This window comes from Mauremys mutica, chromosome 3 (genome assembly GCF_020497125.1).
Source record: "Mauremys mutica isolate MM-2020 ecotype Southern chromosome 3, ASM2049712v1, whole genome shotgun sequence".
NCBI classification, from domain to species: Eukaryota; Metazoa; Chordata; order Testudines; family Geoemydidae; genus Mauremys; species Mauremys mutica.
The window spans coordinates 82,911,047-82,933,864 of NC_059074.1; the positions used below are offsets into that span (position 1 = coordinate 82,911,047).

General features: G+C 43.7%; 1 protein-coding gene and 1 long non-coding RNA gene across 2 annotated transcripts; both read right to left on the bottom strand.

Annotated features, from left to right (window-relative positions):
• Positions 1-1,262: 1,262 nt before the first annotated feature.
• LOC123367199 lies at positions 1,263-2,180 on the bottom strand. Its single transcript, XR_006578351.1, has 2 exons — positions 2,012-2,180; positions 1,263-1,335 (listed from the first exon to the last, which is right to left on the bottom strand). It is a non-coding gene; the product is annotated as an uncharacterized LOC123367199 (long non-coding RNA).
• A 720-nt stretch (positions 2,181-2,900) lies between these two features.
• On the bottom strand, positions 2,901-19,381 carry OSTM1 (osteoclastogenesis associated transmembrane protein 1). Its single transcript, XM_045011662.1, has 6 exons — positions 19,006-19,381; positions 12,391-12,502; positions 10,475-10,572; positions 7,276-7,434; positions 6,016-6,181; positions 2,901-5,673 (listed from the first exon to the last, which is right to left on the bottom strand). Exons 1-6 carry the CDS (start codon positions 19,369-19,371, stop codon positions 5,618-5,620), a joined length of 957 nt encoding a protein of 318 aa, XP_044867597.1. The 5' UTR covers positions 19,372-19,381; the 3' UTR covers positions 2,901-5,617.
• Between the last annotated feature and the right edge of the window lie 3,437 nt (positions 19,382-22,818).

Genomic DNA, 22,818 nt, shown 5'->3' on the forward strand with positions numbered 1-22,818 from the left:
AAAACTTCACTGGCTGTATATACAAGTTCTGCACAACTGTAAGCACCACCCCTGCTTATGAGTGTTAACCTTACCCCTGTTTGTTTTCACACACCTGCTGCAGCTCATCCTTAATGGGACTACTCACATGAGCCAAGTTAGCAGGTGCTTAAGCTTTTGCAGAATCAGGCATTGACTGTTAGGCTCTTTGGGTAGGGACTATCCATTATAAATGTGCTCTAGCACAACAGGGCCCTGACTTAGCCAAGGCCTCTATTATTAGCCCAATATAAATAATGAGGGTAGAGGGAAAAACAAAACAAACCACGAGCTCTGAGAATATACACATTTTATTCCTGCTTAAATTCATAGTAACAGCAAGATTTTACCCTATCTAGCAATAGTTATCCAGACCTTAGTACAGACACAGTGTGATTGTATACCATTTACTTTAGATGTACTCAGTTTCCTAAATAAAGTTTAAAGGTTTTGGAATTTGAGACCTTACTGGGACAGCCAGAGAGATCAGTTCTCAATGCAAAAAAAAGAACAAAACTGATTGGTGGCAAGAGGCAGAAGCAGATTAAGATGATACTTGGCCTGGGGTTCTCTGTCAAAGATACATGGGCAGGCAGGTGCCCATTACCAGGTGGTTGTGATCACTTGGGGGCAAGGGGAACACAGTGATTTAAAAGAGTGGCAGGATCAAAGAATCTAAGATGATAAACTCCCATTTATATATACACACCTGTAACATGATTATCAGATTACGAGCAAATGACTTCAAATTGCTTCTGAAACCACACAGAGGTACAACAGTCCCCTTGAAAGAATGCTCCACTTCAAGTATATTATTGGGGAAAGCACCACTTCTCTCCGGCCGCTGGCTGCACGGCTGCCCCTGCTTCTCCTGAGTCCTCTGGCCCATGCCCACAGGGCCGCATTCCGAAAGGGCCCTGCAGCCCCTAAAGCCCCTGCATTCCAGGTGGCCTTGCCTGCCAGGGGAGGGGAGGAGGACAGCAGCTTCCCCGCTCACTCCCTCCTTCCCAGAAAGTCCTAAGCACCGCCAAACAGCTGTTTGGCAGCGGGGGAAGTGCTGGGAGGGAGTAGGCGGTGGCGGCAAAGAGGAACTTGTGCAATGCTCCCTTGTAATTTTACGAACTTGTGCATTGCACAACTTTAAACGAGTATGTCCCCTAACGGAGCAGCAACGTAACCTCAAAACAACGTTAAGTGGGAGGACGTTAAGTGAGGAGTTGCTGTATATATTGTTTGCTTTTTTAAAAAACTTGGAGACTCAACACGAAATGGTTGCTTTGAAATCCCTGTTGTGCTGGAGGTTTCAGGGCTCTTGATCTGAAACAGAAATGTCAATTATAAACCTTGTTCAAAACAGGAGTAGCTTGACTGCTGCATTACCGGCCTATCGTGCCAAAAGAAATCCTGACAAAATAAAACAATCACTGTTCATGTTCACTCCCACTCCTTGTCTCTACCAGCAGCAAGACCCTATATTTGTAAACCTGTAGTAATTAACTTAAGAGGGGACCCACAAAGGAAGATGTTAAAAAAAAGCTTTATAATGTAAAAAGGGGGTGGGGGAAGAGGACTATTTGTGTTTGTATTTAACTAGAATACTGGGGGGGTGGAGAGGGCGCAAAGGGCGAAGAGGGGAAGGGACATGACTCTGGTAAGGTTTCCACACCCTGCCCCTTCAATTAAAGCTTAAAAACTAAGGAAGTTTCCACATGTATATCAGTCATCCCAGAAGCCCTCCGATAGCAAATAGATCAACTTTTCCCAGTATCCCCTTTTTCCTCATGAAACAAGGGCCTGATTCAAAGCCCTTTGCAGCCAACAGAGCCATTCTACAGACTTCACCCAGACTCTAAGGAAGCCCACCCTCTTGGTCAGGGTAGAGCTAACCACAGTCAGAAGTTATATAACAAAGTAGAATAACTGGCTGCAGGTCTAGAACAAAGCACTAACAACGAATGTCAACATTGTGAAGTTGCATTTACTATCTATTTACCTGCATTAGGTTTCTATAGTAACCATGTGCTTCAAACACAAGTCCATAATAGGAAAGTGTAGTAATCTCTCTTCCTCTTATTCACTCCCAGTGGAGCATAAGGCGTCAACCATTCTCCTCCATTCATTTCGTTCTTGAGCGAGGCAGCAAATTTCATCCCACTTCATTCCCATGCCTTTCATTTCCTCTTCAATGGTCCTTCGCCACATCCCCAATGGTCTACCTCTCCTCCTCCTTCCTTGTGGTGTCCATCGTAGGGCAATATGAGGGTGTCTATCAGCACCCATTCTCAACACATGCCCCAACCATCTCCATCTTTGTTGTTTGGCTTCATCCACTATGTTGTTAATGCCCGTTAATCGGCTCACTTCAACATTGGTGATACGTTGCGGCCAGTGTATGTTAAGAATTCGCCTAAGACACCTTCCTTCAAAACCCCAAAGCTGACTTTCTATCTTCTTGTTGGTCCTCCATGTTTCCGCCGCATAAAGCAACACAGAGCGGACGTTCGACCTGTAGATCTCTACCTTGGTTTTCATTTGCAAGATGGCCGACCTCCAAATGTTCTGAAGTCTATAGAATGCAGTTGCTGCAAGACCGATTCTGGTAGATATCTCCTTCTGAATATTACCATCAGCCGATATGTAACTACCAAGATATTTAAAATCGTTCACCTCCTCCAATTCTACGTCACATACTACTGTCGTCGTCGAGCTGGCTGTTTTTACTTTCATTGTTTTGCTCTTACCGGCGTGGATATTAAGTCCCACTGAGAAATGTTATTTCTTGGGCTGTCCTGCCCCATCCTTTCCCCACCACTCATTAAAATCAGCAATGCTACCCAAGGATAAACACATTTGTTTGTACCAAAAATACAAACAACTGGTACTTCAAAGTAAGATTTTTTTAATTGTATCTTATATACAGTCATAAAAATGGCAAACAGTTAAAAATTACCAGCCAAATAAAGTTAGCTTTTTTTCCCTGCATGTTTTGTGCACCACCACACTTCCTTTAGGGACAGGAGGCTGTAAGCATTTATAGAAACATCAGAATATTAACAAGACCCAATGCATTTTATATGAAAGATACTGTACACTTAAAAACATGTAAAGAAAGCTAGCATTACAAGGAAACAAAAAGGAAAAACAGTGACATTTGAGAAGATGTAGGATATAAATTATTTCTAGAGTGTAAACTTTGCGGCTTTTTTTAAAAACAATCACGAGTACTTTCATTTGGCTTAGCAGCCAGGAAAAAACAAAAGCTACTTTTTTTTTTTTTTTTTTTAAATAAAGTGCTTAACCACCATATCCAAGAGTAATGACTTTCAGACCTACTTAATATGAATGTACTCAAAAAGCCACTGCTTACGGTATGAAAGCTATTCTGTAACTCTGCACATACAAACTGGTTTTATCAGCATGAATGAAAGATTGCTTTGAACAGCCCTCAATCATATGATGCCTCAAATCAAAGGAATGCTATTAGGACAGCAGTTGAATAAAGCCCAGTAAGCTGAAATTTGAGCACAATAGATATAAAAATAGTCATTTAAAACAAAGGCAATTTTCCCCTCTGTCCTATGAAGATAACCATGTGATAAGCAACAAATATATTCTTCTACTATTTTGACACTTTATCTATAGCAGACCAAAGTGTCAAAAATATATTTCCTCAGACAAGAAATCCAACCCTATTTAGGCTTTCAACACAAATCAACCATTCAAGGCGATTCATGTGATTAACAGAGGGAGATAATACTTCCTACTCACAAAATACCAGGAAGCAGTTGTATGGATATCAGCCAAATGCTAACACATCATGTTACTTAATACTGACACATTATCAACTTGGTTTTCTTTTTAAATGACAGTATGCCTTAATTCTTTAAATAATAATTATTGTTGTTGTTGTTTTAAAGTGCTTTAAGATTATTTTGCTCCCCTGCTGATGTTTGTTTGGGCAAGGGAAAAAAGTGACTAATTGGCTGTGGAGACAAAACAGTGAAACTAACTAAACACAAAAGTGCTGTCAAAAGACACAAGGTAAAAGAAAGAAACAAATTGCTACCTTTTCAGTTGTATAATAATCATAGGCATAACATTTTCAAAAAGAAATGTGATTTCCCAGTTGATGTGTCCCTTTAGTCTTAAAGTTGTAAAATGGGATGGACTGAATAGCAGCATGAAGCCTCCAAACCTCATTACAACCACACTGAAGTTTCTTCATTTTACTATAGTAGAAAATTCAGAAAAATGTAGGCCTAGGATTTACCAGCCTGGATATCCTGTATTAATGCATCTTTAGAACGGTGTCCTTTCTACAGTCCCATTAACTTTAGTAACAATGATGTGACCTTTTGCTTCAGCTCTACAATTTCCTACAGAGTTTGAGTTTATTTTAATCTACTAAATGGACCTCATCCTCAGTAAATTTCTAGAAAGTATTGATTGCAAATTTGGATACAGAAAATCAGAGATCCGGGCACAGCACATTCACTTTATGCCAGTTCTAGAGTTATAGAACATCAGTGCCCTACTCACTACTAAAATATATCTTTTTCACGTAAACCCATTTGTATCTTAAACCAGAGGAAGTTCTACACCAAGTACAATTCAGCATCTCCAGTGACTTTTACCTCAGGTTACCATTTTAAAATATTTTCTCTCTCTCTATATATATATAAATAAAAAGGAGATTAAACGAGTGAAATAAGGGACAAACACAAAGACACATCTGACTATACATACAGATATGCATCATACCTAAAAATAAGCCTCCAACCATTTGAAAAGCAACGACTTAGTGGTTTAAGCATGCAAGTGCCCAAATATGCGCTAATATGAAACATTTTCTGAAATAGCCAAATACTGTAGTTGTCAATGATTACTATTAATGTCTAGCACTGGCAGACCTACTGTATTTGTTGCCAGAAATCTACCACTTTCCTTGCATCTCTCTCTCTCTTTTTTTTTTTAAATAAAGACCACTAAAATGAACTAAGCAGCATGGCTGTGTCTATCAAGAGATGCTATGTAAGGGGGCTAATTTTTGAAATCTGTAGTACAAGTCTACCCAAATGTGGTAAGATGGCATTTTTACTTTGAAATGTTCTAATTCTGTTATTGAATTAAACCAAAACAAATTATATTAAGCTTTGCTAGTTCATAAGAACCACATCAGAAAGGTTATCAGGTCTCAGACTGTACTAAAATGCCTGGAAATGAACACAACTGTCATACTAGATTTTTATGAAGTCAATATAGAAAATTAAATAAAGGAAAAAACATACAGGAGAAGTACACACTCTGTTGATGAAAGGTACAAAAACCTGCAGTCAAAGAATCGGAAAATAACCAGCTTCAGCACTAGTCTGGAAAGAACTAAATTTTTCAAATCAGAAATCCACAGTGTGTCTCATAGCCCTGCCTTGTCATGTTTGTTAATATACCCGTTTAGGAGTCAGACAGCATTTTGTTTAACTTGTGTAATGATACAGAGCAACAATAAACCATAATTAACTCCTCTTTTGTGCTGTCCTCCTTCCACCACAATTGTACCCAATATATACCCAGTTGCAGTTTTCTGGTTTTGTTTTGCAGCTCAGCTGTATTTTTCTTGGATGTTCACAAGACTGGCATTTGATTGGATACGCTTGGCTAGAAGGAAAAGAAAAATCAAAATAAAGACTCCCAACATCAGTTTCCCACTCGCTCAGTTTAACTGAGCACGTACTATTGAACAGTGTTCTGTTAACATCAGTTTTCCTTTTCAACAGAAACACATGGCTAAGAACCTACTTTCCCCACCCTCTACAGCTCTTGAAGTGATAAAAGCAGACCCCAAGAGGACAAGTAGCCAACACCAGCTCCCACTCACTGTTGCAGGCACAGTGGCAGAATTGCCTGACCCCATACCAAGTATTTTGATCAAGTAGAGTGACCAAGATGATTCCTTGTGCTCTCCCATTCTGTAAGTAAAGTTCTGACAACATTACTTACGCAGAATAAGTATACGTTTCTTCTGCTTTGAGTGAAGGAAGCTACTAAGGTAAAAAATGACTGGTAAAAAGAGAATGAATGAAGAAACTGCAATCACTGGGACCGTATCACTGCACGGGACGGAACAGTTGAAAGTTCTACTCCAAAGCCTTCGTGTAATGTTCATCTAAAAGGAAAATGACCATGGTGAGCAACACATTCCTTGGCTTGCATTACTCTTTTACTGAACATTGCAAAGTTCAGTATTGCAAAACCCTTTAATTACCTTTAAACCATATCTACTTGAATAAGAACCATTTAAAATATCTCCCCTCAAAAAAAAAAAAAAAAAAATCAGATACCACAGGTGAAATTCTAGCCCTACTGAAATCAATGGCAAACCTCCCATTGACTTCCAAGGAGACAGGATTCCATCCAATATATTTATTAGAGCAGTGATTCCCACACTGATTCTTACAGCACTCACTGGTGGTTCATGGAAAGCTGGCCGATCACATGCTACTAACTCCCCTTCTTTCCAGTTGCTAAAAATCCCATTAAGAGACAGCTAAATACATTAAAAACTTTCCTAATATTCATTGGCCCAATAAGCAACTGCTGTAGTTCGGAAGCAACTAACTGGAAGCATTAACTAGACCTTAGCTGAGGAGTGTTAGATAAAAGCCAAAAATTAAAGGGAATTCCCAGCTCCCAAACCCCAATTTGAGATAGGGAGTGGTATCGTCCCTCCACAAAAATCTCTAAACAAGAATAAAGTCCCAACTGCCCAAGCTGAAATATGTCAGGACATCAAGGTTAGCCCCCTTCCTCTTCAGGAGTGGCACAAGGTCTTTAATGATCCCCAGTGGTCAGGAACTCTATTTTACATCTCATCCAAATGAACAGCAGCATCATGGAGTACCCCGGGGGTCCTGGTTCAGTACTAACTCAGAGAGAAGAGTGCAACCTACTGGGTCACCAACACTGTTTCCTGAAACATTTAAATGTTCCTTAACTGTTTTCTCTCCACATACTGACTGGAACCCAGCCTGACCCTCCTTAACTTGAGAGATGTGAGGAAGTCACAGCACAAAGCAGTGGGTGCAGTGTGACACTAGGACACCAAAGAAACTGCTCATGAAAGCAGCTTCCACCGCTGAAAGGACAAGGGCGGTACCAAGAGAAAACAGCTAAGGGACCACTGAAGATTGCTCTTCGTATCTATCTACCCATTGGGTGTTAGCTCAGCAATAAGATCCAGAAGCAAATATGTATACTTACTGCATCTTCCACATCAATACACAAGTGTGTTCTGTGTTCTGATCCCTGTTCAGTCATTTTTTGCATTTTGTTATACAAGGCATTCAGATTTCTGTAAGTTTGGTTGCATTTTCTGCATACTTCTGTGTGGTTGCTTGGTACAACACTGATTGCTTGCCCCTAAAATTATAAGCATGTATTTAGATTTTTAAGCAATATAAAATTAACTTGAAAAACTAGAGCTGAACTTGAACCAAAATCTACAATATTAACATCCTAAAATGTTAGACTGAAATTTTGGGATTTAGGCCCATTTTATAGAAATAAAAAAAGCTCTCAGTGAATTGAAAGTTGACCTTATTTTTCCCAAAAAAGATGCATTTTTAAACTACTGACTGTCTAGAATAAAAACAAAACAAAGATTGTTAATACCAAGTTTGCCTTGGAAACACAGGGGTGCTTCTCTCCCGCAACTGGCTATTTTTCATTGGTCTATAAAAATATGCCACAGGTAGGAAGGAGGAGTGAATAAGTATTTTAATTCGGCCTAATTATTTTGAGCTTCAATAGCTACTGTTCCTGTCCCCCATTTACTACATAGATTGTAAATAATAGCAAGAATCCAGATCATATTTTAACACACAGTCCCTTAAAAACACTATTGGTGGGATTTTCAAAAGAGGCTAAGGGAGCTGGGCACCCAAATACAATGTAACTGTAGATCCCAGCTTATGCTGACAGAATACAAGATCATCTCTCCTCCTACTAGAAGATGCATTGGAAGTTTACTTAACTGTGAATTTCATCCTTTGTGGATTTCAGATGAAAAACACAGGAAAGTCAGTTTTACTGTAGTAAGTTTCGCCTCCCTGAAAGTTCTGATGACCTGGGTGGGTTGCGGGGGAGGATGGGGGAAGATAATTATAGGATCTCCAGATTCTTCTGTATTTTTTAAGCCTAGTCACTGAGACACAATGACAGAACCCACAATAGCCAGAGTTTACAGAAGAGACCTGGATACTACCCACTTTAAAACACCACTTTTCATCCAGCACTCAAAAAGCAAACTCTTGTATGATCAACTTCACAGGCTACCTCCTATTTCCCATTTCTGAACAAGGCAGTTGGGAAGCTAGTGAAGGATCATCACCAACGACACCCAACCTTTGTCAGCATCCTAGAGCCTTCCCAGCTGGGCTTTACACCTATGGCTCAGCAATGGTCATGGTCACAATGGTAGATTATCTCCTCTTAGCCACAGAAAATGGGCAACCTCCACACATTTTTCTAGATCACTTCAGCCCTTGACCGTGTGGAGGGCTCACCACAGAGACCTAGGGGGAATAAACAGTAATGTGCAGAGATGGCTGTGAGGAAGCATTGGGACCAATTCCACACAGCTTCACTTTCTCCCACATCCTATTCAATTATTTACAACAAGTTTCTGGGAGAGACTATAAGACACCTTCACCTTAAATATCAGCAGGATGCAAATTACACCCAGCTGTTAGTCTCCTTTTCATCTACCATGAAAGCCCCTTTCTGTAGCTGTACTATTGGCAAATCAGATCATCAACACCTGGATGAAAGGCGACTCTCTGAAGCTAAACCCAGGCAAGATAATGGTGAGGTTGGAGGGAAGAAGGCAACATTTCCATGATTTAGCCAACTCCCTAAGATGACCCCATGGTGAAGATTGTACAGGGGCCTTCTAGTTATGGTCCTCCTCAATGTCTCAGCAATATTCAATACTCAAACAGCAATAGTTTTTAGGAACACTGTCAGCTAGCCAGGAGATGATGCTCCATCCTAACAGATACAGACTTGACCACAGTAATCCCTGAAATTATGATCTCCATAACCTAGGAATGAAACACCAGGCTATTTGCTGACCAGAACAGGTCAATGAGAGCACATCAATGCTGCAAACACCCCACTGGCTACCCAATAATTACTAGATTAAGTTTGTGGTCCAGATCTTGCCTTTAAAGTGCTCCATTGACCAGGCTCAAGCTCTTTCCCTGGCGAAGACCTACTATAAAGGCTGCACATCTCAGGAACCATCACCAGTGAGAATAATGGGAGACAGGTCTCTCTCAGCAGCTGTTCCTTCCACAACAGTTAAGCATGAGCATAGACCACACCCCCTCCAGACTGAAAACGCTAAATACATCTTTGGCACAGCTTCCCCACAAAACCAGCACATACCTCCACCTGTCTGTGAAGAGGGACGAGGACAGAGCCAAAGTGAATCTTTACAACCTGCTTGGATTTATACAAAATTCTAAGACACTCAGAAATAACACAGGCAACTGTTGTGCTTCTTTAGTAGGCTAGTTGGTTGTACGCCAGCATAAGTCTTATTTCCAGAACTCTGTGGATATGATCATGGCAATAGAGGTTAAAATAATGCCCTAGAAACCACCACAGTGGGGGGCAAAGATGCCTGGTAAGCATCAAAGCAGGGAAAGCTAGCTCACTGCAAAGCATATTGTAACCACAGATCCTCTTCTAGAGCCATATGTTAATTCTGCACCAAGAACTTTAATTTGAATGTTATCGTTTTGGACAGTTTTTATTGATTAGCTGCTTAATGAAACAACTAATATTTTTGCATAATCTGATTTAGTTTTAGGATTAAATTAGGATCATTTACAAAATTTTGATGCATAATTCTTTGGATGCACTTTTTCTTGGGAGATAATTGCCACATTTATTTTACAAAGAGGGATATTTAATTGCAAAAGTTTTAATTGTTTAATTGTAATGGATATGAGTTAACAAGTGTTTTCAGGTAGCTGGCCCTTTTGGACTAAGCTACAATACAACCAAATAATGATTTAAGGAGCCACATGGCTAAGTCACGTAGTGACAACTCCAGAAGGAACTAGGAAAAGTGACTTACTGTATGCAGAGACTACGTGACTCTTACTATATAATCATCAGCTATTGTGAATCCAGAAATCCCAATATGAAATGGCACTGTAATTGCACATAAGACAAAGTCAAGGTGAGCATCAATTAAAATGCATTTTGTGCTCTCAATTGTGAACATCTGCATTTTATAGATAATTGTTCTAACTGCCTAAACTGCTTAAGAATTTGCCAATTGCAGTTGCTCAATATGTATCCATGGCAGTTTGTTCTGTGAAAATAAGAGATGTTACTATACAAGAAGAGGGCTCAGTGCCACCCTCAGATACACAGCAAAGATACCTACCTGGAAGTTATGTTCGAAGCACATCAGTGTTGTATTGAATAAGTTCAGGAACTCTATTGTACTATTTGATAGCCCTTCACTGTTGTTCTTCAAACAATCTGTCAAAAAGAAAAAACACATGAATCAAGATATCCTGATTTCTAACCTATGTCTAGAGCCAACATATCCCTTGGTGGCCCTACAGTTTTACAGCAAGAGCTCTCAATTATAAAAACAGTCCAGTCAGCTTTGCCTTTCCTATTTGGTTGCTGTTATGCAGAGGTCTCAGATTTACTGTCCTAACTCACTCATGCTTCTCTCTTCATTTAGGATATATTTCAGTATTAATTGGCCTTAGTTAAGTGAAAGATGAAGACCATTATCAAGAGCATTTTGAAGAAAGCCCAGAGAGAGCTCAAATCCTTTCAGGTAACACAAGACGCTGCTTTTAGTGTGCACTGTTTGAAAATATAAGTGTAAGATATGTAGCTGTCCGCTGTTTCAGCTAGGAAATAGAAGGAATCTTTATGCTTATGAAAAAATGGAAATGCTTTTGAAAAATGCACTAAGCACAGTCACAAAACGTACACCAATTTTTTCAGGAAGTGGAAGCCAATTTTACCGGCCTTGCAGGGCACTCCTAAAACACTCCTTGTCAGATACTGCTCTAGTCCCTGCAGGTATTTCTTTCCTTCCATCTACTCCACTTTCTCTACTCTGACCCATTAGACCCTTGGAAACGAGGACTGCTAGTTTTATGTAGAATTCCATTAAAAGGGGCACTATGACGTTGGCAGACTCCAAACGTGACCTTCCCTAAAGGATGGAAGTGAGGGAACATCTTAAGCATTAGGGGATAGAGACTGTGCTCCCTTCCTGAGAGATGCAGCACAGAAGGCGGAGCCTGAGAATGGGAGGACAGTTGGAGGTTGTTTACTTCTCCTTCACACACTTTGGGTTCTGGCTAACTCCAGAGGCTAGTAGTTCCCAACATAAGTTACTGGTTGCCACCAATCTCCCTGGAGCTATTTATGGACTCTGTAGCAGCCCAAAATCCTTTGCAGCACTCGGTTCTACATTGCCACCCCTCCAACCTCTGGCACACTCCCATGTAGGGGTGCTGGAACAATTTGTATAGTGGGGGTGCTGAGAGCCACTGAACCAAACTGTAAACCCTGTATATGATGGAAACCATTTCAAGCCAGGGCCCAGCACCCCCCACACCCTTAGTTCCAGCACCTATGCTCCCCTGGTAGGGGTACAGCTCCTGTGCCAGGGGAATTTTTCCTGTTTCCTGTGGTGGCATTTAAGGGCCATAAAGGAGCCACATGCAATATGTTAGAGCCAGAATAAGAGGCAGAACCAGCCCATAGAATTTCAGAGCCAGAGTCTGATCACCAGTAGTCACTCAGTGTGACGTGGGGTGAGTACAATGCTATTCAACATGAGTAAGGGTATCAGAATCTGAACCTTACTTTTTAATAAATAGTTCAAGTTATATTTTCTACTTAAGTAGGAAAACGGGGGCATGGCAAAAATAAGAGATCTACAAATACAGCAGAACTGTAGCAGATCTCCAGCATAGTTTGTTCAGACAAAGTAAAAACGGGTGGTAAGTAAAGAAGCTCTGATTTTGGAGGGGTAAATGTTTTTAGCACAAGGTGAATATTTGTATGGTGACTCTAGTGTGTTTAGAAAAGCAAGAGAAGAAGAAAACAACATTGATTTTTTTTAACCTGTCAGCTTTGAACAGTGTCCCCTGTACAATAAAATATCCAGGATGTATCAATAAAGAGCTCTTTGTTTCTGTCAGTTTAAATAACTTAATCTTATCAATGCTGTTCAGTTCTGATCAATTGAGAAATTTTAAAGGCAAGGCTAAATCTGTCATCTGAGTCATAACAGTAGCATGAAAAAGGACAGAACAAATCACATACTTGCACAGTTGGCCTTCTCCCAAGTACTGTTAAAGAACTGCGAAAGGATCACAACTAGCTGTACCCTATCGGACATCAAGAGGCTTTTTGCACAGTTGCTCTCAGAAGAATTCTGGAAGAAAAAACCCCACAGCATTATGAATTCATATGGAAACAACTCTGAAACTAATTCAGATAACTGGTGACATGGAGGCCAAGTCTGCCATTTTAAGCGTGTCAGTTTCACCCATCGGGAGTAATGTGGCCAGTTTTACATCCCTTGTCAGAATTCTGAGAATTTCAGAGACTAGAAAGGCTGAGAACTAGTCCGACAGGGCAAAGCCGGAGTCTTTCCAAACAATGGACTTAAAAAAAAAAACATTAAATATTGTGAGATGTATAACCATGTTGGGGACTTAGGTACGTTCTTAGAGGGTTTAATATGAGAACTACAGGAGTGTCAGTCAAGATAGCTGTTGGTGTGCATGGTGCTTTCTAGAGCAGGGACACTTTTCATTATGCATGTGTACAATGACTAGCATAATGGACCCTGATCCCACAATGGGGCCCTCTGGGTGCTCCCATAATACAACTACAGAGTTAGATTCCATCCTGGGTTAATACTGATGGAAGCTGACATAACCCAGCATTCAGAGCTCCACAAGTCCAATTGGTACAAGAAGCCTATAACTCCTGCTTGGCTGATTTAGTGCACCTGCCAGCATGACTCCTCTGGAGTCTCATATGTAGCATAAAGTTGCTCTCCCTTGGCCCTGTGTCACCCCAACCTGCCTTCCGCTACGAGTCAATCCCTCCTAGCATGCATCTGAGCCTTCTGGTACAGAGATTGCTGACTGCAAACACAGAGGAGCATCAAGCCTCCAAATAGCATTTTAAAGTGTGCACATCTCTTAAATGGAATGAAAACAGATAAGACTCAAAATAGAGACTGAGAACATCACTTCTTGTCTCCCCCGCACAAACCACAGACTGACAGAATCAGCCGGACACCCCCAGGCTGATTTTCCAACCACAACAGAATAGATCTCACCCCTGAGCTGCTTTTGACCAAAACCAGATTAAGCACAAAGACTGGTCTGGCAAATGGAGTACAAGCTCTGGTGAGGGTCAGTAAGACTACAAAACATTTGCTGATGAAAATAAGATTTGTAATTAGTTATACTGAGGTTGGGGTAGAAGATCAATAATTTATCACTCACCCAACCCCAGCCAAGACACCATTTCAATATAACATTAACAGCTTGATACATAGAGAGATACAAGTTGATTGACAATGGAAGATCCATGTTGAATGAGTGAAACACGTTCTTTTGTTCTGAGTGACAACTACCCTTCACACTAGCCTCCTTACACACAGCATTCTGGAGCCTGTGTCAACAGACCTGGGCTTGCACTAGTGCTCTGAAAATAACTGTGGAGACAGCGCTTTGAAGTCATGGCCTGGGCTGCAACTTGGGCTCTGAAGCCCCCACCCCATCCCTAGGCTTCAAAGTCAATCTCACAACTTCGAAGTGCTGTCGACACAGCTATGTTCTGAGCACCAGCGCAAGCCCCTCTAGCCAAAGTCTGTCAACCTGGACTGGGAGGCTTGGTCCCACAGGCTCCAAAATGCTGTGTAGACATACCCAGAGAGGCTGGTTGCTTCTCTTGGCCCTAGAGGATATTTTGTGGAGCTTGGAGTTCCCAAGCAACTCTAGTTAAGAATTATGGAACTTCTCAGCCCTAGTTCAGCACAGCCAGCTAGCAGAGGGGGCACTGACGTGTCTGCTACCCTGTTTTGGGGGTAGGGAGCCTTTCAGAATTTGGGATGTAAAAGCCTCTATTAAGCAGGACCCCGAAGAGGGAGGGAGGAAGAGCAGCGGCCATCTAGGACCCTCTACTAGCCTAGGAGAAAGAGGGGGGCACCTTCCCCAACCCCACCAGGAGACGTTTAAGGGTTAGACCCCCTGCAGTTTCCGTCGCTGTGCTATCAAACTATGTCCACAAAAGCTCAAACTGAAAGCCCTGTTTAAGAGGGTCTGTGGTTCAGTGGGACTATTTCACTCAGCTCTAGCAGGTACAATGTCAGCCACAAGAGCACGAGTTACTGCCCCCATCACAGCCTGTCTGCCCCAACGCTGACCTGGATAAGCCACCTGTAGGAGAGAGGTTAGCTCACCTGCAGCCCAGCAAGAGAAGAAACATCCCTACATGACCTAGCTTTCATGCAGCCCAAACAGACATCTGTTGGCAATTGCTCTCACACACTACTAACCTGAAACTGAGTGGAAAACCATGACCAAGGAATCCTCTCTTTACCTGTCCCATGAAATCCTCCCAAACACACACAAGCTAGTTAGCTAAGAATGCCATGAGAGGACAGGCTCAGGATCTCTGCAGTAAGAGATGCCAGTCCTATTATTGTTCAAGATCCACCACCTGCTTAGGTCTGTGCAAGACACAAAGACTGTCCCTGTCCAAGTGTTTACACTCATGCTTTTCTGGGTAGCTGGTTCATGAATTAGTTCAGAGCCACACACAACCATACAGATACATGGTGTGGAAAGGGTACTTGGGAAAAATAGGAACAGGGATAATCAATTATTTTTTGTCAATGTCTTGGTCAAGAGCCAAACTCCAGAGAAAATAATTAAAAAACAACAACACTGATACTAAATAAGTAAAAAGATTTCAGGGTCTGTTCAAAAGCCATCTGGCGGCCCAGAGTCCCCCTACTGACTGCCCCCAAGTTAGAACATAAATAGTATCAGGAAAAGGAAAAGCCTTAAACTGACTAACTCTGAGAAGAACAAGGCAAAGCTCTACACAGCTGAGCACAGAATGATGAGGTATCCCTTGTAAACTGACACTTAAGTTTAAACCTAGTTAGTCACTTGCCTTTGGCTAATGAGTTGGTTTTTTTCCACCCCTTCATACAAGAACAGATTTTTCCACCTTAAAAAAAAAAAAACCATGAACACTATGTACTTCCTCTTCTCTTTTCCTCATTGTTTTATTTCCAAAGTATGAACAAGTGTTAACTTTTTGGCCTGGAAAAGCTACAACGTACCTCTTGGGATATAGTGGATCCATCTACCACCCAGACTCGTATCACAGACAGCTGATGTCCTTTCTGCAAGTCATGACAAACTATCTAAGGCTATAGTAAGCAAAGATTTTAGTGCTGTTAATAGCAAACTCCTTTTTTTCCTCTCTACCATGATTTGATACTTAAGTATCCAATATATTCGGGGATCACAATGGAAAGAGATAGTGGTGGAATTCCTGTGACGGTGCAGCCTGGGTTTGAGCAGAGTACCAAAGAAGTAGGGTGAAGTGAATGGGAAAGAAGTGTAGGAATAACTGTTAAGTTATTACTGCAAAACAAGTCTGACAGACTAATATTTTTCCTCTTTCAAAACTAGTTTTCTTTCAACCCCATGGTTCCCAAACTTTGATCTCTGGAGAGCTAACTCGACATAAGACTCTGGCTCCTGCTTCCCAGCTGCTAAGTTGATTTAGATACTGCCATAAAGTTGTTGCTTATGGCAAGCAATTGTTGTAGTTGACAAACATGTTAAGTGGCCATGAATGGAATGGGACATGCAACACAAGAGTCTCTATTAAAATGTGGTGCTCCCTACAAAAGTTTGGGAGAGATCCATTTCCCTATTTATTCTATATTTTCCCTGTTAAAATGGAAGATTTGTTAAAAGGTTAAGGATCATCAAATCTTCCATTTTAGGACTCACACCACAGGAATTTCCATTACTGCTACTTCTGGTAATTTCTACGGGAAACTGTCATATACACACACTCACATCTACTAGGCCAGTGACTCTCAACCTTTCTAGACTACTGTACCCCTTTCAGGAGCCTGATTTCTCCTGCGTACCTCAAGTTTCACCTCCCTTAAAAACTACTTGCTTACAAAATCAGACATAAAAACACAAGTGTGTCAGCAGACTAGTACTGAAAAATTGCTTACTTTCTCATTTTTGCCATATAATTAAAAATAAAACAAATTGGAATATAAATATTGTACTGACATGTCAGTGTATAGTATATAGAGCAGTATAAACAAGTCATTGTCTGTATGAAATCTTAGTTTGTACTGACTTCGCTGGTGCTTTTTATGTAGCCTGTTGTAAAACTAGGCAAATATCTAGATGAGTTCATGTACCCCCAGCAGAACTCCGCGTATTCTCAGAGATGTGTGTACCCCTGGTTGAGAACCACCATTCTAGGTTATGGACAAAAGCAGAAAAGACCTAGCAAATGCTGAAAAAGCATAAGCAGCAGGGGGCTACCACCTTCCGGGAGGGCTCCTTAAAAGTTGAACTCCCAAATTCATGGGAGACTTAACTTTGGGGAAAAGGTTTAAATCACTGATACTAACAAAAACTAAGTTACCTAGATTCACAGAATGAAACTGGGCTGCTTTTTCCCCTGACTTCCCACATCAGTTGATGACAACTGGTGGAAGGGATGACTTAAAGTTCTAAACATCAGGTTTAAAATATTTTGACTCACTGCAGCCACTGGTTCAAATCTCAGCAGGGTCACCTCACTCCTTTAATCCTTCTTAAAGAGAGAAACTGAGTACCATGCAGTTTGTTACATTTGGATCTTTCAGATGACATTCAATTAGCCTCAAATAATCTGCAGATACGTAAAAACCAGGTCCTAGCTGGTATACCTGTCCTGTCAGAGTTAGGGCTTATCCGTCTGGCACCCCACCTTTACCCAGAAGAGTGGTGCAGCTGGTTGACTGACTAATGGCTAGGGAACAGTAACCTAGTGGAGTTGTATGTATATAATCTGTAAGGCATTTGAGGCCCTCCACAATGAGCATTCCCATATAAAAATGATAGTATTGATCACTAGATTTCCCACCTTTAAGCTCCACATTTTCAGAGATGGGAGTAAAATGTGTATAAGTTGATACACTATAGGAGTTAAAGAAAGCTTTGCAAGATGCAGGACTATTAACATCCTTTGGTTATGAACCATTTCCAGCTCTAAGAAACCAGACAAACAACGTTAGTAAGATGTGGAATGCAACTGGAAGAACTGGCCTAAATTACATCAACACCACGGATGGTGTGCAGCCATTATTGACAAGTCAGGTTTGCTACTGGATATTTTTCCATTGGCAAGCAAGACCTTTTGCTTCAGATGCAGACCATGCTACATGCCTTTGCACCCTGAGATAACACTACTACACTTTACTTGGGCTACACCACAAGAGGACTATTGTAGAAGCTAAAGCCAATCCACAACATGGCAGCTTTACAGTGCTCCTCCAAGCTGCAGTTGCATATGCACTTCTAGGTGGAATTAATTCTAGGTGTAGGTAATGACTTTCAGAGCCAAAAAAGTGGTTTGAGTCCAGGGTACCCGAGAGACACTGCTTTGCTCATGCCACACTGCCACAAGTGGCATCATTCAGAGCCCAGATCCGTTACCTTCCAAACATACTGCAATGCTCATCTTTTTCCTTGGCCTTTTGTAAGGGGAAGACCAGAGTTTGGTGGAATTATGGAGTTTGGGAGCTAGATCAGATTGTAAATTTTAAGTATGCTAAGGGAAAGGAAGGGCACATACTATCTCTTGTACAAAATCAAAATAAGTAAGCTTTAACACACAGCCTAATACTGAAAGCAAAAGTATTCGCAGTCAGGAAAGACACATAAACAAGCAATACCAACCCCACAATATGGTGCACAGAGAAGAAACAGGCATCTCCTTTCAGGCACAAGAACTAGCAGTCCTACATAGGAGGAGAGCAATGGGCAAAAAGCTTACAAGAGCAAAACACTTTAAGCAGCAATGACTCATATCTAAGAAAGCTCCTAGGCATTTGTGAGACGCAGATGGCCCAGCTAGTTATGAATCTCTAAATTCTAGAACACCCTGATTTTTAAGGATCAAATATTTTTTAAATATGTGACAGGGCAAATAAGAAGTGGATGTTGTTTTGCTATTTTATTATGTGCATGTGGCCTGAAGTCATTAATCATATACCACAGACTGGGCATTTCCAGAGAACAGTCAATATCAATGAGTAATCAGGCAGTGCAAGTTCGTGCTCCAAATGCTATTTCCCTGCATAGGATACAAGTCTGATAACACTAAAAGGTCTGTGCCTCCATTTTACTCAACACCCCTAGTTCCTCTTTTCAGTCACACAGGATTCCATTAATAAGTCTGCCAGGAACACTCACTCCAATGGGAGGGAGCATCCATTGGACACCTCTTCTGCTGGGGAGTCATTTGCAAAGGGATACCCAGGAGGACCCTTTACCCTCCCTTCCTTACTTCCACGATCTTAGCTTTCCATGTAAGCCTGCTATGTATCCCAGCTTCCCCATCCACCCACCCCCACGTGCAGTCCTTAGCCAGCGCCAGGCACAAACAGCAGCTCTGGGGTAAGGCAAGGGAGCCAGCTAGTCTCCCAGCTGGCCTAGGGAAGAAGGCAAGGGACTGCCCCCACCCTGCCTCTCTCCAACAGCTTGGGGGAGGCCACCTCCAGCTAGGGCTTGGCTAAGCCGCACCCCAGGGAAGTTTGTGGGTGAGAGGACCCCCCGCACGCACACACGGGCCGCTCCTGGGAGAGCCCTTCCCCGCACGCACCCCCACGGCCCGGGTGATGTTCTCCAGCTGCTCCGTGACGCTCTGGAAGTGGCGGTAGCAGCTCTGGCAGAGGCGCACGGGCCGGGCGCTCCGCACCAGGCAGCCGGTGAGCCTCACGCTGCTGTTGGCGAAGCCCACCAGGAGCTCCCGGCATTCGGGCGGCAGCGCCCCGGGGAGCCCCATCCCCAGCAGGGCCAGCGACAGGTCCTCGGCCTCCTCCAGCAGCTCCAGGGACAGCAGCCGGCGCCCGCCCCCGAGCGCCCACCCCTCCGGGCCGCTCTGCGGCGGGGGGCGGCGGCCGGACCCCAGGCCCTGCCCCGCGCTCAGGGCCAGCAGCAGCAGCAGCAGGCGCGCGGCCAGGCCCATGGCAGCCGCGGCTCCTGGGCGCGATTCAGCGAACCGGGGTCACGTGGAGCCCGGCGAGATGTCAGCGTTCGGAGCTGGGTCAGGCGCGCCGCCTCATTGGCTGGTGGGGGTTCGACTCGGGGTGGAAGGGCGGGGCTGGCGGGCAGGGGGTGCGGCCAGGCAGGGTGGGACGCGCTGTGTTCAGGCCTGCCCCGGGCGGGCGCTTGTACTGGGTGGTGGGGGACCGCGCAGGGCTTCCCGGCCTGGCGAGCGGGGCCCTGCCTGCTAATGCGCGGCACACAGGGAAAGGGGCCTGACATCAGGTTGAAAACACCCCCACACACACCCCCCCCGCTGCTGGGCCTGCCACTCTGCCCCGGGAGATAATTATCACACACCTCTGGCCCAGTTCAGAAGGAATGTGACTCTCGCTTCTTCTGCAGGGCCGCCGGGGGGGCAAATGGGGCAATTTGTCCCAGGCCCCCACGAGAGTTTTTCGGGGGCCCTGGAGCAGGGTCCTTCACTCGCTCTGGGGGCCCCGGAAAACTGCCGCGGGGGTTGGGCCCCTGGAGCTTCTGCTCCAGATCTTCGGCTGCAATTCAGCAGTGAGGGGTCCTTCCGCCCCGGGACCTGCTGCCGAAGTGCCAGGTCCCCGCTGCTGAAGCCCCCAGGCCCTCTGAATCCTCTGGGCGGCTCTGTTCTTCAGCATAACTTTCCATCAATAAGTGCCACATATCAACCAGTCAAACTTTCCCCTCTAGGACAGGCAGGAAGAAAGAGAGAGATTGTCATTTCTCTTTTTATTAAAGCATAGGGGGGAGGCACTCACCTACCACGCTGGTGCTAGGGACCAGATTAAAACACATAGGCCTTGCCCACATTAGCATTTTGCTATTATTCCTGTAATCAATGGCCAGCCACTGATGTAGCTAAAACATTTAAAAGCCACGTCTACACTACAAACTTTGGTCCACACAGGTTACGGCAGCATAAAGCTGCCAAAGCCTTTGGCTACACTTGCACTTCAAAGCGCTGCCGTGGCAGCGCTTTGAAGCGCTAAGTGTAGTCAAAGCGCCAGCGCTGGGAGAGAGCTCTCCCAGCGCTGTCCATACTCCACCTCCCTGTGGGGAATAACGTACAGCGCTGGGAGCCCTTTGACCGCACTGGCGCTTTGCAGCGCCGCAATTTGCAGCGCTGGAGAGGGTGTGTTTTCACACCCTGCTGCAGCGCTGCAAATTTGCAAGTGTAGCCAAGGCCAGAGTTAGTATATCGCTCGTGCACATACATACCGTGCTGCTTGCACATGCCACTGTGCTGCACACTGCTTTTTGGCAAATTTTCGCAATGCGTGCATTGTGGGCTAGAAACAAGTTGTGCAAGGGTGACTGGGAGCAAGTGATCACATGCCCATCATACACCTTTCTCCATTGCATAATGCCATCCATATGCTATAATTTTCATGTTTTTTTTTAAATCACACAAACCTACATGGCACTTGTCGCAACCCACCATCTCTCACAGAAGCATGGAGCCTGCACAGTTCTTACTATTGTCATAAATATTGCAAACACAAGATGAACTGTCCTCCGGCATTTGCAGAGCCACAGGAAGAAACACAACAATGGGGGACCTGATGATTTCTTCTAAGGCAGTGGTCCCCAACCTTTTTGTGGCCAGTAGCACATTCATGTTTTCAGAAGAGTGTGGCAGGCGCCAACAATTTTTCAAGGCTTATTTTGTATTTGTACATTAAATAATATGTAAAACATCATATTTAATATTACATAATATATGAATCCATAAGATAAAAAGAGTAATTTTACATGTAAAAAGTATTAATTAAATTATTCGGCAATTACTTTCACCTTACCATGTGAATTTGCTCTTTTTTATCTACCTGTAAGAAAAATTAAGGAGTTTTTACAAAATAAATATCACAAACAGTTTTCATCTTATTTATTTAAAAAAAGTAAAACATTGTTGAACTGCTGGTCCAAATATATTTATTATTCTTACTTTAACATAGAATGAAGCCTGCAGCCCCTGAGTTCTCTGTCCCCGGCAAGCGCGGGGCTGCGGCTTCTCTCCACCTTAGACCGCGGCCCTGCACCTGCCAGGGACCGAGAACACCAGTGCCTGCAGCTGCAGCCCCGGAGTACTCTGTTCTCAGCAGGCGCGGGGCCCTGGCTTCTCTCCCCTGCTGGGCACTAGGCGGGTCCCGTGCCTGCCGGGGACAGAGAACATCGGCGCCTGCAGCCTGCAGCCCCCAGCCCCGGAGTTCTCTGTCCCTGGCAGGCACGGGGCCGTGGCTTCTCTCTGGCATAAGCCATGGCCCTGCGCTTGCCGGGGACCAAGAACACCGGTGCCCACAGCCTGCAGCCCCAGAGTTCTCAGTGCCCGGCAGGGGCGGGGCCGCGGCTTCTCTCCGGCTTCGAAGCCAGAGAGAAGCCATGGCCCTGCGCCTGCTGGGGACCGAGAACACCGGCGCCCACAGCCTGCAGGCCCCAGAGTTCTCTGTCCCCGGCAGGCGCAGGGCCACGGCTTCTCTCCCCTGCTGGGCAGTAGGTGGGCGCACAAAAATGCCCCGGCGGGCGCCATAGTGCCCTCGGGCACTGCGTTGGGGACCACTGTTCTAAGGGTATGTCTACGCTACAAAATTAGGGCGATTTTATAGAAGTTGATCTTTAGAAATCAGTTTTATACAGTCAATTGTGTATGTCCCCAGTAAGTGCATTAAGTCGGCGGAGTGCGTCCTCAGTACCGAGGCTAGCGTCGACTTACAGAGCGGTGCACTGTGAGCAGCTATCCCACAGTTCCTGCAGTCTCCATTGCCCATTGGAATTCTGGGTTAAGCTCCCAATGTCTGATGGGGCAAAAACATTGTCGCGGGTGGTTTTAGGTACATGTCGTCAGTCGCCTCTCCCTCCCTAATTTCTTTCTCTGATATGGTTGCTGGCCTAGTGGATGGGGCAAAGCAGTATACAAGATATATCTTAATTTTAGTAAGGCTTTTAACACAGTCTCAGATGGCAGTCTCATAAGCCAACTAGGAAAATGTGGCCTAGAAGAAATTACTACAACTAGCTGAAAAGCTATACTGAAAGTGTAGTTATTAATGGTTTGCTGTCAAACTGGGAGGACATATTTAGTGGGTAGCACAGGGGTCAGTTCTGCATCCAGTACCATTCAATATTTTCATTAATGACTTGGATAATGGAGTGGAGAGTACGCTTATAAAATTTGAGGATGACACCAAACAGAGATTATAAGCACTTCAGAGGACAGGGTTAGAATTCAAAATGATCATGACAAATTGGAGAATTGGTCTGAAATCAACAAGATGACATTCAATACAGACAAGTGCAAGTACTTCACCTAGGAAGGAAAAATCAAGTACACAGCTACAAAAGGGGAATAACTGGCTAAGTGGTAGTACTGCTGAAAAGAATCTTGGGGTTATAGTGGGTC